This window comes from Lithobates pipiens, unplaced genomic scaffold, assembly GCF_037356315.1.
Source record: "Lithobates pipiens isolate NorthernLeopardFrog02 unplaced genomic scaffold, aLitPip1_a1.2 Scaffold_19, whole genome shotgun sequence".
Taxonomy (NCBI): Eukaryota; Metazoa; Chordata; class Amphibia; order Anura; family Ranidae; genus Lithobates; species Lithobates pipiens.
The window spans coordinates 488,770,994-488,784,469 of record NW_027507764.1 but is presented as its reverse complement, the minus strand read 5'-3'; the positions used below and the strand labels follow the sequence as shown (position 1 = coordinate 488,784,469).

At 42.5% G+C, this 13,476-nt stretch overlaps 1 protein-coding gene across 3 annotated transcripts in view; it reads right to left on the bottom strand.

Moving 5' to 3' along the window:
• Positions 1–1,897: 1,897 nt before the first annotated feature.
• The window catches only part of WWP1 (WW domain containing E3 ubiquitin protein ligase 1), a 263,487-nt gene continuing 251,908 nt past the window's right edge, over positions 1,898–13,476 (bottom strand). For all 3 annotated transcript variants that reach the window (XM_077492977.1, XM_077492978.1, XM_077492979.1), the window contains exons 20-24: positions 11,396–11,516; positions 5,716–5,820; positions 3,490–3,586; positions 3,340–3,412; positions 1,898–2,872 (exon numbers count right to left, since the gene is read on the bottom strand). In XM_077492977.1, the coding sequence (XP_077349103.1) occupies positions 2,773–2,872; positions 3,340–3,412; positions 3,490–3,586; positions 5,716–5,820; positions 11,396–11,516 (496 nt within the window). In that variant the 3' untranslated portion in view covers positions 1,898–2,772. The remainder of the gene's footprint in view (positions 2,873–3,339; positions 3,413–3,489; positions 3,587–5,715; positions 5,821–11,395; positions 11,517–13,476) is intronic.

Here is a 13,476-nt window from a genome sequence, read left to right as displayed (position 1 = left end):
CTGCTGATAACAGCCTATGTGTGCATGGGCACATAGGATAACATGCTGGGGCGTTTAATGACTGTAGAAAAAACATCTGAAGGCAAAAAAAGCTGCTGTAAAAATGTCCAGTGTGCATGAGGCCTTAAAGTGACATATACAAAACAAGTTGAATAATGAATAAAGTCTCAAATTCCAGTCAATCTCCGAAATCCAAATCTAGTGAAAAAAAAAAATTTGTGGAAAAATATATATAAAAAAAAAAAATGTGAATGGAAGAGTCCCATAGCCAGGGGTCAGAGATGAAATGAATCACATTCCCACCACTGCAGAGACCAACCACCACCACCAAACCAGATAGGGTGTCCTATTCTTCTGGTAAGAGTACATCTTAACAGGAAGGTCAAACACACTTTGGGGTTATAATCGCAGTGTGCAGATGCTCCCAGTAATGGGAAGGGTTATATAGGGAGTGAACTTCCCATCTTAAGGTGTGCCAGCGTCCATCACCTAAAGGTGGCCTATATAACCCACACACACATAGTAACTACTATGGCTCTGTGTCCCGTGATGTACTCCAAGAAAAGGATTTTACAGGTAAGCCGTTATAAAAATACTATTTTTTCTTCAGCTGGAACAGGGCCTTAGGTTAGAGGGATTTATGAACAGTTCAAAATACCAGTTAATATTGGCACAAAACCTTCAGGCTTCTGCTAGAAAGCTGAACATGAAGAGGAACTTCATCTTTTTGTATGACAACGACCCAAAGCATACATCCCAGTTAAAGGAATGGCTTCACCAGAATAAGATTAAAGTTTTGGAATGGCCCAGCCAGAGACCTGAATCCGATTGAAAATCTGTGGGGGTGATATGAAGAGGGCTGTGCACAGGAGATGCCCTCACAATCTGATACATTTGGAGTGTTTTTGCAAAGAAGAGTTGGCAAATATTGCCAAGTCAAGATATGCCATACTGATAGACTCATACCCAAAAAGACTGAGTGCTGTAATAAAATCAAAAGGTGCTTCAACAAAGTATTAGTTTAAGGGTGTGCACACTTATGCAACCATATATTTTTTTTTTTTTTTTTTTTTACTTCCCTTCACCTAAAATATTTCAGTTTCCTATTCAACTGAGTTGTGCAGTTTATAGGTCACATTAAAAGGTGTAAAAAGTTCTGAAATTATTTATCTTTGTCTAATTTTTTTACAGCACAGAAATCTGACATTTTATATCCACTGTATATAGTGTAAAACCTTACAAGCTGATATTTAACTCCACCCTGTGTTATGTTACGATAGGACTTCTTCCGAGGCACAAGCCCATGTCTAGTCATCACATGACTGGGTATTCAAAGTGAATAGGACTTTGCTTTTCACATAATTGAAGGAAATATTCACACAACTTATTAAAGTGGTAGTAAACCCACTGAAATAAGGCTTACCTGTAGGTAAAACGAATATTAGCCCTGCATGCAGCCAGTTGCGTCACCGGAACATGCGTTCTGAAGGGCCGGCATACCTTGCCGGATCTTCAGAGCTTTGTGCTGAAACCGAGGGCTCCTGCGTGCATGTGCGGGAGTGACAGCATCACGGCTCCAGCCAATCACATAGCAGTGGCGCGAGAACCTGGAAGAAAGACTGGGAGATGTCATCCCCCTCAGTACAGAGCTGGAGGGCTTTGCTCCAAGTTGAGCATTTCATAATGTGCTAGTATACGACACATACTAGCACATTATGCCATTGCCTTGCAGGTTGTTTTTTTGTTTTTGTTTAACAGCTGCAGTTTACAATCGCTTTAACTTTTTAAGCAAATCAACCCAATAGTACCACCTTGTATCAGGCATAATATAATATCAGAAATCTTAAAATCACGTTACTTAAAGATTTGTAAAAAAAATAAAACACAAACAATGACGTTAGGTTAAAAATTTATTCATCTCCTTTTGAAAATTATGCAATGTACTTCGAATCTTCACGCAAGAAATTTTTCTGTCTAAAAGCCTGCCTGTGGCGGCACACATTGATTGTTCTCGGTCTAATACTTTCAGCTCCAGGTGCCAATCACTGAACGCTGCTGTACAACGTGCCAATGACACCCCCCCCTGTATTAAAGGTTAAGAATCATAACAAAACTAACTATGCAAGTAGAGGCTCCAGTCTCTGCCTTGGCTACAATTTCACCATTCAGAAAAAAATAAAAAGATTTATTGGCTACCACACTGAAATAAATGAAATCGGCAGAGAACTGTGCAGATTCTGCCATTTTAAAAAGCCAGCAGCAGTTATTTATTTTTTCTTGTACATCTTATATTTTTTGGCATTAGCCTTCAACAGCTTGGTTGGCAGCCATGCAACAAACATTTGAGGTCAAAGATGTTATATGGAACTTCCACTGTTTGTGAAGAGGATTTTTCTAAATAAAGCATGTCCAGGCCTTCTTAAATGGCTCTGTGATGTTCTGTATACATGAAACTCTATAAAACTAGAGTTCTCCATACATACACATAGATATATAAATTTTAAAATAAAGTCTTCAGTCAGCATTTAAAATTAAAGTTTTTTTTTTTTTTTTTCTATTCAGTCATTTGAAGGGAAAATAAATAAAAATAGAAAAGGCTAAAGTGTTTTGCATATCTATGTGGAAGAACAGAAATATCTACGCATTAGTTTCAGAAAGATCACTGTACAGACTAAACAGCATATATACAATTTGAGTGTGCAATTTTACTTGGCTGGGCATTAAACAGATGTCCATAATAGCTCTTTTTCTCCGCCGCGGACGGCAGATTTCTCATTCTTGGCCAAATCCTTCTGTTTCTTCAATGGCAAAAAGCAGCTTCTCTTTCAACTGTTCATAGCTTTTGTATGGTGGTAAATCCAGACGATTGAAGCTGTGGAAGAAAGGTGTGCCATGGGGTGAGGATTATTCAGCTGCATTGCAGTATTCGGTGTGGCTGCTGTTGCTGGGATGAAAGCAAAACTCCCACTGATCTCCTGTCAGCCAGCCTGCTTCTAGTGCAACTCTGCTGCTTTCATGACTCTACTAAAAGTATTGGAACCCCAGAGGAGCCTTACAAGCCATCAGGAACCCTTGCTTTATACATTGTGTATTTCTAAAGGGTTTTCATTTAACTATGCAGTAACACAAATCTCCTTATACATTTAGTCAGTAGAAGTGATTGGATAGCTAGCAAGGCGCAGAAAAAAAAAGAAAGAAATTGAAAGAAAGAGAAGAAAAAAAAAAACAAAGAAAAAAAAAATAGAGTAAGAGAGATGAATGAGGAAGGGGTGATGGAGGAGTGAGAGACAGAACCATAATGTCCCTGTTATCAGCTGACAAGATACATTTTATACTTACCATGTATGACTTCTAGGCAGCCAGGTCTCCTTACCAACTTTCTCAATGCAGAACTTCTGAGGGCCGTTACTTCCTGCAATGACAATAAATGTTATTACGCGTTTCTGTACTTGTGATGCATTTGGCAATGCTGTGGCAATAGACAATTACCCATTAGTTCTGCAAATCCGCCAAGTGGTAATCTGCAGGTCCCAGTGACAAACTGCATCAAACGCAGCCGCACTTCATTGTCCATCTCCTTCACAAACTGAAACAAAATAAAGGATCATGAGTTGTACACCACAGATGGAATGGATGACAGCTGGGCTGTGTACCTTTATTACGAACAGCTGTGAGTATGGCTGGTTCGCCAGGAGTGGTAGAGGTGGAGACAGTTCAGTAATTTGCAGCGTTCAGCTCATTTGAGGGCTGTGTGAGGTATGAGTTTAGCTCTGATATCAGCAATGGTGAGTGGCTGTTAGGGGAAGTGCTAATATAAATAAATTGAGAGGTATTAGCGGTGGGACTACAAATAACCAGTTCTTTTTAGCAAGGCTGATTCTACAACTGCCCGTACACAGACCATTGTTCTAATGGATGGTAATGTGCTGAGGGCTGCAGATAACGCAACGGCCCCACTTCCCGAGTAACTGAAAAAATAATGCAACTCTTTACAAATATCTTCATTATGCTGCTAATGCTATCCAGAAAACTAGCAAGTAGCAGTTGCAATAGAACACCATTCGTCTTTAGGTTATCAGCATTGCAGCCGCTTGCCAATCATTTTCTGCAGTCTGCGTCTCTGAAACCTTCATGTGTCTATATAGGAGGGCAGATAAGCACTCTGAATGAGCAGGGGTATAATGGATACCCAGCCCATAGAATCAAAGGCTCAGAGAGAGAGGCTCCTGCATTGTTAAGAAGTAAAACAAAAGCCTTGTGTAGCTTGCATGCACCCAACATAAGTACCTGCATGCTACATTTTCAGGTCTCTCCCACACCAGATGTGCTGGGGTGCATTTGTGAGCGCATTCCCAACGCATGGTAACAAAAAAAATAATAATGGCTCCCTATGAATAAAGTTCAAACAGGCAGGTTGTGTTGCATTCGATTTCATTTGCCCAGAATGAAAAAATTTAAAAACCGTATAGCACGCACGCCTTTCTTTTTTCAGTGCAATGCAATGTGTTCAAATGCAACACACTGCGTGGCAAAAAAACAAACAAAAGTGAAACACATGTAAAATGCACGCCAATGCATTACAAAAATTCAACGCTCCTGCATTAATGGATACCTTGTGGTGTGCATAAGCAGCTGTCAAGTCTGATCAGGGTGAACCTTTAAATTACAAAGTGGCTTAGTGGTTTGCACTTCTGCCTTGCATGTGCGCGCATCCCAACCAGAACATTTACTTCCTAGAGTTTGTATGGGTTTTCTTAGGGTACATAATTTTTCTCCATATGCTCTAAAGACATGCTAGTATGTTAACCACCTCCCGCCGGCTGTATGCATATATATGCGGCCTCTCGTGTGAGCGTTAACAGAGAATGGCCACATATATGGGGGGCTGTGTAAACAAATTACCATGCTGAGAGTGCACTCCCTGCATGCTACCTGCTGGGTGCTGAAAACTCCCAATGCATACTTCTGATCGTCAGCTTTCCAGCCATGCGACCATTGTGACAGCCAATCACAGCACTCAAATGATCAAAATGCCCACCTCCCGGCATTTAGAACCTCTTAAAGGGCCAGAAGGCAGCAGGAAGGGGTTAAATTGGCTCCTGTCTAAATTATCCCTTAGTTAGTAACTGGATGTATGCGTGTAATGCCGTGTACAAACGACCGGACTTTTCGACGGAATAGGTCAGACAGTCTTACCGACGGACTTTCGGCAGACTTTCTGAATGAATGGACTTGGACACACACACAATCACACCAAAGTCCGATGGTTTTGAACGTGATGACGTACGACCAAACTAGAATAAGGAAGTTCATAGCCAGTAGCTGCCCTAGTGTCGGTTTTTGTCCATAGGATTAGCATTCACGAACGGATTTCTCAGTCCGGCAGAGTTCTGGTGGGAAAATTTAAAACATGTTCTATTTCTAAAGTCCGCTGGATTTTTGGCAAGCAAAGGTCCGATGGAGCCCACACACAATCGAATTGTCAGACTGACTCGTTCCGTCGGACCTTAGCTGTCAAAAATTCAGACTTTGACAAAAAGTCAAGATTTTAAGGGGCAGGGACTGATGATGTAAATGCATCATATAAATACCTGTAAAAAATAAATGATTACTACAGATTCGTATGCATCTATTAATAAAATTAGAGGACTACTGAACAAAGCACTGCTATCATAACATTTCAACTAACAATTGCAAGTGAAGAGTGTAAATTACCTGCCAGAACCAGATGATCTGCTTGCTGTTTCTTGTGTAATGGCGATAAACGGTGTTCCGCTGCCAGTCTGACAGGTCCACTTCCTGCATCCCACAGAGCATCACCTGCAAAACAGACAGTGACCTCTAACAATGGACTTCAGAAACATTGAGACACCAAGCTCAGCTTCTATATCCTGCACTTCCAACTCCTGCAGCCAAGAAAGTTACTGGTCTCGGTAGATTATCTCAGCTAAAGACAGGGTTTTCATGCTTATTTGTAAAACTTGCACCTAACAGATAAAGCCAATACTAGCCTTAATTCCCCTTTCAGTATGTCATAAAATATGATGATGATGATATTTAGCTATTTTAGAATGATATGGCATGAGGACTGTAAGGGCACCAATAAATACGTCTTCCATCTAATCTGACTACATACTATAACTCCAAAGTATCACTTTGCAGCAAGTCTCACAAAAGAAAAAGCTACTATCAGATATAAAGGTTCTGCTACCAGCAGCATTCATATTATAAATCTTTGAATGGTGCAAGTGATAAGTGCGTGACCCCCTTGGGGTCAGTGTACTGTGATCATCAGCTTTCCCAGCAGTCCCCACGGTATGAAATATGCATATTTACATAGGTAAGTATGCAATAAAGTCCACACATGGAGTTCAACTTTCAACATACCACTTAAATTGTTTTGTTATCTGTTCCATAAGTGCACAAAAAACTAAATAAATATCAGTTGAACCTGCCAGAAATGCAGAGCTGTCCTATGTCTGGTGAACACGTCGTGCGTTCTCTTTCTAGTTTTCATCTTGAACTAAAGAATAATTTGTTTCTATATTGTAGAGATGGAGTGCAGAGGGGGTTGCAGAAGTTTATCAAAGGAAAACTGGGCAGGGCTGACACTACTAGTCCATAAAAAATGCTGTGGGTTGTCAGCACACAAGAAATTAGGAGCGGAGTGCATTTCTGTCAGATGATCAATAAGATTTTTTTCATTACTTGCAGTCTTTAAAGGGATAATACATAGGGAATTATTCATGTATTGTAAATATATCCTGCCTATGTTTTTTTTTTCATTTTGCCTTTACGTACACTTTAAGTTGTGTTTCATACATGCAGTGATTGGTCAGAGTACCAAAATCCCTTTTGACAGATATGTAGTTGTAGGTGCAGAAAGCTGATCTAAAATGATCTCTCCATACAAGTTATGCTAGATAATATCTTCTGGAAAATGAAGGTCTTGCCTAACAATTTTCCACATTAAAAAGCCACATACCAATGACAGCTTAAGATTCTAGTAAAGTGGCCAGGAGCAGCTTTACTGAATGAACACAGTGTTATTAAGTTTTGGCATTCACCAATTGGCAGATACAGGTACTAGGAACCGCTGATGGCTACACATATTAAAGAAAAATCACACAGGACATCATAGAATAAAATATCTTTTGTAAACTATAAGCAGCAGTTTCATTCCCCTTGTAAAATGCATGCATGTGATCATCCTGAACTAAAACCACCAATGGTTTTGGAAAACTGTATAAAAGTGTTTATTGTAGTTGCTTGTCTCGGGTTTACCGCTGTACAATCTCTAATGTATACAGGATGTAAAGACACAGATAGTTCTATTAGTTGATAAATGAAACAGCATCAAGAGCAGTACTTTATTAGGGATTTGCAAAAAATTTGCCAGTGTCCTTCATAATTCTAATGCCCACGTTTAGGAATGTGGGAAACTGAGCATTACTCCTTCCTGGGGCTCCCCGATTTTCAGAAGGCCCAGACCTGCAATATCACTTCACCTGTAGGTTAATTCAAGACAGCAGTCTGTTTAGTCAGATATCCTGATCCTCTATAATAGACATTTCTGTCCATCCTCCTGTGTACTGATCAGTGCTCCCCTATCGAAAACCAAATTTGTCTCAAAAATGCCAAAAAATATGGTCAAAAACTTTGAGCGCCAGTTTGTCATCCAACATAGCATCCTTCTTCATCTCTACTTTGAGCTACCCCTATATCTGGAATTCGAATTTGCTACAGCACTTTCTTAATTCGCAAAAAGGAAACTGCTGTAGGTACCTAGCATCAGCCGACAAAACCCTCCACATTACTGCTAACTCACAACCTGTTCTGACAGGCAAACTTGCCATCAAGTCCCAAAACTATAATGGACTATGTCACTTGCCCACAGGAATGTGCAGGAGGCAGTAAGGGGTAGGACAAGGTTTGGTGCCATCAGTAAGTTCTAAAGCTTTACCTGTCCCAGCAGACTGAGATTTAGCCCGAACAGGAGTTTGGGAGGTGGTGCAGGTATGTGTATGCCCCTTAAGTTTTTAGCAATTTATACCTACAGTTGCTTGTTTTTTCAGTTTTGATGACCCACTCTTTATGGAGTGGCTACAGCTTTTCTGTTTTTTCCAAGTCCCAAAGACATCTATAACCCCAAAAATGCACTGGCTTCTTTGATTACAATTAAACCAATAAAAATGTTTAAATTCTGTGCCTTTAAGTATTAATTTGTTGTGCACTCTTGGTTTATAAAAAAAAAAAAAAAAAAAAAAACACAGGCATACCCTTCTCCTGCTGGTGATTGGACACCATCAAAATAAGGAGATTGCAGAGAAAGAGTATAGGAACCTGTGTCCTGTACGCCAAGAGATGGAATTTACTAGTATATCAAAATTCCTATTATCTTAAAGTAAAGGATTTTTATTTTTTTCGAATCATAATTATCTCAGTGGATGCAGCATCTTTCCCCCCCAAACACTATACCGAGAACCGAGCGATCGAACATCGCCGATCACTCATTTTTCAGAAATCCCCGAGCAGAGAGCTGTAGACCTGTCCGCTCTGCTTCCTCCTCGCTCACTGGAGCGCTGAGCTGTGGAGGGGCGGGTAGCGGCTGTCTCAGGCTCTCAGCAGCTTGCTGAGAGGGGCGTTAGTCCAGGCACCTGGCGGATCCAGACTTTGTCATGATGACGCAGTGCCTGGACTGAAATCCGTGACCTCAGCAGAGGGCGGACTTTAACCAGCTCTATGCTGAAACCGGGTTACAGAAGTGCAAAACGAATTGCACTCCTGTGATCCATAGGAGAAGTACAACAAAAAAAAGCTTTGGCTGGACTCCTCCTTTAATCATACAGTACAGGACACAGGTATTCATTGTTAAACAATGGGACATCCCCAAGCAAGAAATCAAAGGGTTGGCAACAAAGCAGCAAAAATTGCAGCACCAGGCCCCACAGGAAGAACAGGGTGTGTTAACGGACCCAGACAGCAGGAGCACCTTATAGCCGAAGAACAGATCTGCGGAGGCTCAAACAGAATGTCAAGAAAAGGTTTTAAAAATGTGAACATAAAGTGGCCCTGCAACCTTTGAGAAAGATGGATACTAAATGCTGTAAAGGACCAAAGAACGCCAACCTTCAGGAGAAATGGACTCGTTCCCTGAGGGCAGAAGCCCTAATAAAAAGTTAGACTAATCACCCAGTCGGGTGTAAAAAGAGAAGGGAATCCCCTAGAGAGACTGCGCTATAAAAAGAAGAGGGGTCAGTTACCAAGGTAATACATGGCAGGTAGCCATAGATGACAGAGCTGACAGCTTCCATAAAACCTAGGGTAAGAAGATGCTGCTTGAGTTTGACGGTAGATTGAGGGGATCATCTCTGGCTGTCGATTACACAAGGCTGGGGCAGACATCACTTGTGGGGATTACTGCTTTTATCCTCAGCAACCTTGACTCCCCCCCCCCCCCCCTCCTTTTCTATTCCTCACCATCTGCTGGCTGCAACTTGGGCCACGTCTGGGATCCTTATGTGGAGCATCTAAGGCCTCGGTGCCCCCGCCTGGGGGGAGCCACATGTGGGAGATCATTCGTACACTGGTGCAGACACATCTATAGTTGTTTTTATCCACGGTGAGCCTATTGCGGGCTTACTCATTGAGTGCTTTAAATTTAGGACCATCTTTATGTAAATGGCCCTGAAGAAAGGATTCAAGTCTGTTTCCTGAAACACGCCGGCATAATGAGAAGAGACTATCACATAAATATTTAACCCTAAATGAGTCATTTTTATCACGTTTTGTCATGCTAACCCAATGGTTTTATCTGTATAATGAATAAATATTTTTATTGTATTTTGATGTAATACTTTGAGTTTGCCCTTAAAGTCCCAATATACTGGTGGGGGGGGGGGGGGGGGGGTACCCCATTTTTTCTTGTTTTAACTAAAGGGATGTTGGCAACAACCCGTTTTACTTTGGTGGTGTAATATATCCATAAACGTAAGGTAAGTTTTTGACATGTCTTTAAGGCTGGATAGAGGGAAGGGGAATTACATTCCCACACAAAGGCAATTAAAAAAAGCCCCAGGGTAACAAAGAAAACTGTCTTCCAGGAAACTTGGATCCTATGCAGTGTAAAAACAGAACAGAACAGAACTACATTGTACTGCTGCTCGGGGTAATAAAGTGTAGAAGGCTCTGTTCTTACAAAGGCCCTTTGTAAAGAAAAAAAGCCTAATTTTAGCACAAGATGACTCTGCATGAGTAAGAGCACTTGAGGCAGAATGATATGCAATTGTGATATGTGATTCAAATCCCCTCAATAGAGATGCTGGGGTATCCCTAAACAAGAGTCTGGAGAGCAGTCACATAATTGACTGTTTGGTGAGATGAGCAGACAAATGCCCAGGTATATACAAAACGCATGTAGAGCACATAAAGAGGTATTGAGGACAGAAACAGTGCATCCTTTTACAGAACTAGGCCAGCAAAGTAGTACTAGAGGTGTGCTGTCAGGGGGCAGTGAGAGCATCAGGGTTTGGGCCTTTTGTCAAAGAACTGGCTCAGGGTCTGAAGATATCCCACCACAAGATGTGGTGAATATAAAAACTATGTTGAAATATGAAGAGATGTAGAATAGAACCTCATGATATTATAGTTGCTATAAAGTTAGGGGACCTCTCATATGAGAGATAAAGTGGTATGCCCATAGAAGCCCAGGCACTGTGCAGTCCACAGCATCCAAGAGTCTGCCTTGTGAAAACATGAAGCACAGAAAAATAGCAGAGGTGCAGCACTAGAGCTTCTTTTTATACCAAAAAAAAAAAAAAGAGCGATAAGGCCAGGATGTCTTTGCCTAATGTGGAGCACATGTTAATAGATGTCCTCCCTCTTCCTCCACACAAGGGCAACTTTTAACATTAAAAGTAAAAAAAAAAAAAAAAATCCATGACCAAAATCCAGAAACTAATATAAAAGCTTGGGGTGGTTGAGTTCCCAGCAAAGCTTTCACCAGTGTCCAATCACCTGAAGGTAGCAGCATGGTCTAAGTCAAGTCCTGTGCCCTGTACTGTATGATTACGAGAAAATCATTTAAGAATGCACAACGAACACATATTACTGAGTTACTACACCCTGTGATCATGTCATATTTGTGAAAATCTCATTTAACATGCATCTGCTTTAATGAGGACTGGACAAAACTTTAAGATCTAAAGCACATCCCATAACTAGATCGGGGCACTGAAATTATCATTTGAGGATTCCAAACGAATAATCTTGATTACTAAGCACATCAAAAGTATATATATATAAAAAAAAAGACTTAAATTGCGTTGACATTATACAATTCAGGCCCCAGTAACACAAGTATATATTTAAATATGTACATTTATACAAGTCGAACCTCTAACTCTTTTTCATCAAAATACTGCAGCCACTGGAGAGGGACAACTGCATTAAAGCCATCCAGAAATGCTTTGGTTTGTTCTTCTACCCCTCTTGAAAATCTCCATTCGGCCATCAGCCTATGAGGACAAGGATGAAGCAGGATCAGTAAGTACACTGGGAGAGATTTCAGTTTCTCACAGCAAAGGAGAATAAAACAGGAGCAAAAATATATTATGTACTAAAAAGATCACAACTTAATTAGTAAAGCGCTCTTTACCACCTTAAAAAAAGTGTCTAACGATTTGCTACAGAAATTGGTTAGTCCATGATAGTCCATGAGCTCAGTTACATCATTGTCAGCACTTCTAAACCAGGTGCATTTGCAGATCCATAGCTTGCGGTAGACCACAATTTTATTTGTTTGCGGATGTTCAGCCATCCACTACTTAAAATGATAAGTACATATTAAAAAAAAAAATAAAAAAAAATGTATAAATGCGCAATTGTATGCAAGTAAGAAAAAAATGTGCATTGATATTTTATTCATTTTTTTCTTGGTAAATCACGGGTGCAACGTCAGGCTTTTGCAGACTGTCAGTACACTGTCTGCTAGAGCCGTTACAAGGGGTGGGCGAGAGGGACAGGTGCCCTGGGCGGAGTGTGAGAGGGGGCGATATCAGGGACGTCTTTAATGCAGGCCAAAAGCAACTGCCCCTGAAGCCAGTGCTGCCTCAGAATAGTTCTCCTGGTGTAGCGGTCACAAACACAGCTGTTCCGTCCTCCCCGTTTTCTCTCCCAGCCGGGTTAACACAAGCGGCCACACTGACAGGGGAGGAGAACAGCTGTGGGCTATGTGTGTAAGAGCCGACTCATCTTGCTTCTCCCTCTGTCAGGAGCTGCAGGATCAGAGTGGCTGGCCTGTGACAGGGAGTGAGGCAGAGCGGTCGCCCGTACTCCCCTGTCCCGTCACCCCCCCTCAGACTTCTATAGCACAGAACAGAGTGAACTGTTCTGGCTGTCTGCTACAGATCTGGGACTGTGTGTTTGGAGAAAGAGTGCACACACATACCAGAAAGGTACAGTGTCGCGGTGAGGATGAGAACTGTGAGAAGGAGGGGGAGGAATTTGTGAAAAGAGGCGAGAACTCTTTAGACCCCTTTCACACCACAGCGTTTTGCAGGCGCTATAGCGTTAGAAATAGCGCCTGCAATCCGCCCTCAAGAAGCTGCACCATTGTATGTAGTGTGAAAGCCCTGAGGGCTTTCACACTACAGCGGTGCGCTGGCAGGGCGTCAGGGAAAAGTCCTGCCAGCAGCTTCTTTGGAGCGGTGAAGGAGCGGTGTTTACTGCTCCTCTCCATTGAAATCAATGGGGCAGCACTGTAATACCGCCGGAAAAACGTCGCTATTGCGGCGAATTGCCGGAGGTTTTAACCCTTTCTCGGCCGCTAGCGGGGGTAAAAGCGGCCCGCTAGCGGCCGAAATGCGCGGAAAATCCTCCGGTAAACCGCAGCTAAAAATAGTGGCGTTTTACCGCCCACGCTATGGGCGGTGTGGTGTGAAAGGGGTCTTAAAGGGAGGATTACAAATTGTGGCTGTAGGGAGGGGTTGGGAGTTACAGAGGTGGCTGTGGACGGGGGGGCTATACAGGAGGTGGCTGTGGACGGGGGGCTATACAGGAGGTGGCTGTGGACAGGGGGCTATACAGGAGGTGGCTGTGGACAGGGGGCTATACAGGAGGTGGCTGTGGACAGGGGGCTATACAGGAGGTGGCTGTGGACAGGGGGCTATACAGGAGGTGGCTGTGGACAGGGGGCTATACAGGAGGTGGCTGTGGACAGGGGGCTATACAGGAGGTGGCTGTGGACAGGGGGCTATACAGGAGGTGGCTGTGGACAGGGGGCTATACAGGAGGTGGCTGTGGACAGGGGGCTATACAGGAGGTGGCTGTGGACAGGGGGCTATACAGGAGGTGGCTGTGGACAGGGGGCTATACAGGAGGTGGCTGTGGACAGGGGGCTATACAGGAGGTGGCTGTGGACAGGGGGCTATACAGGAGGTGGCTGTGGACAGGGGGCTATACAGGAGGTGGCTGTGG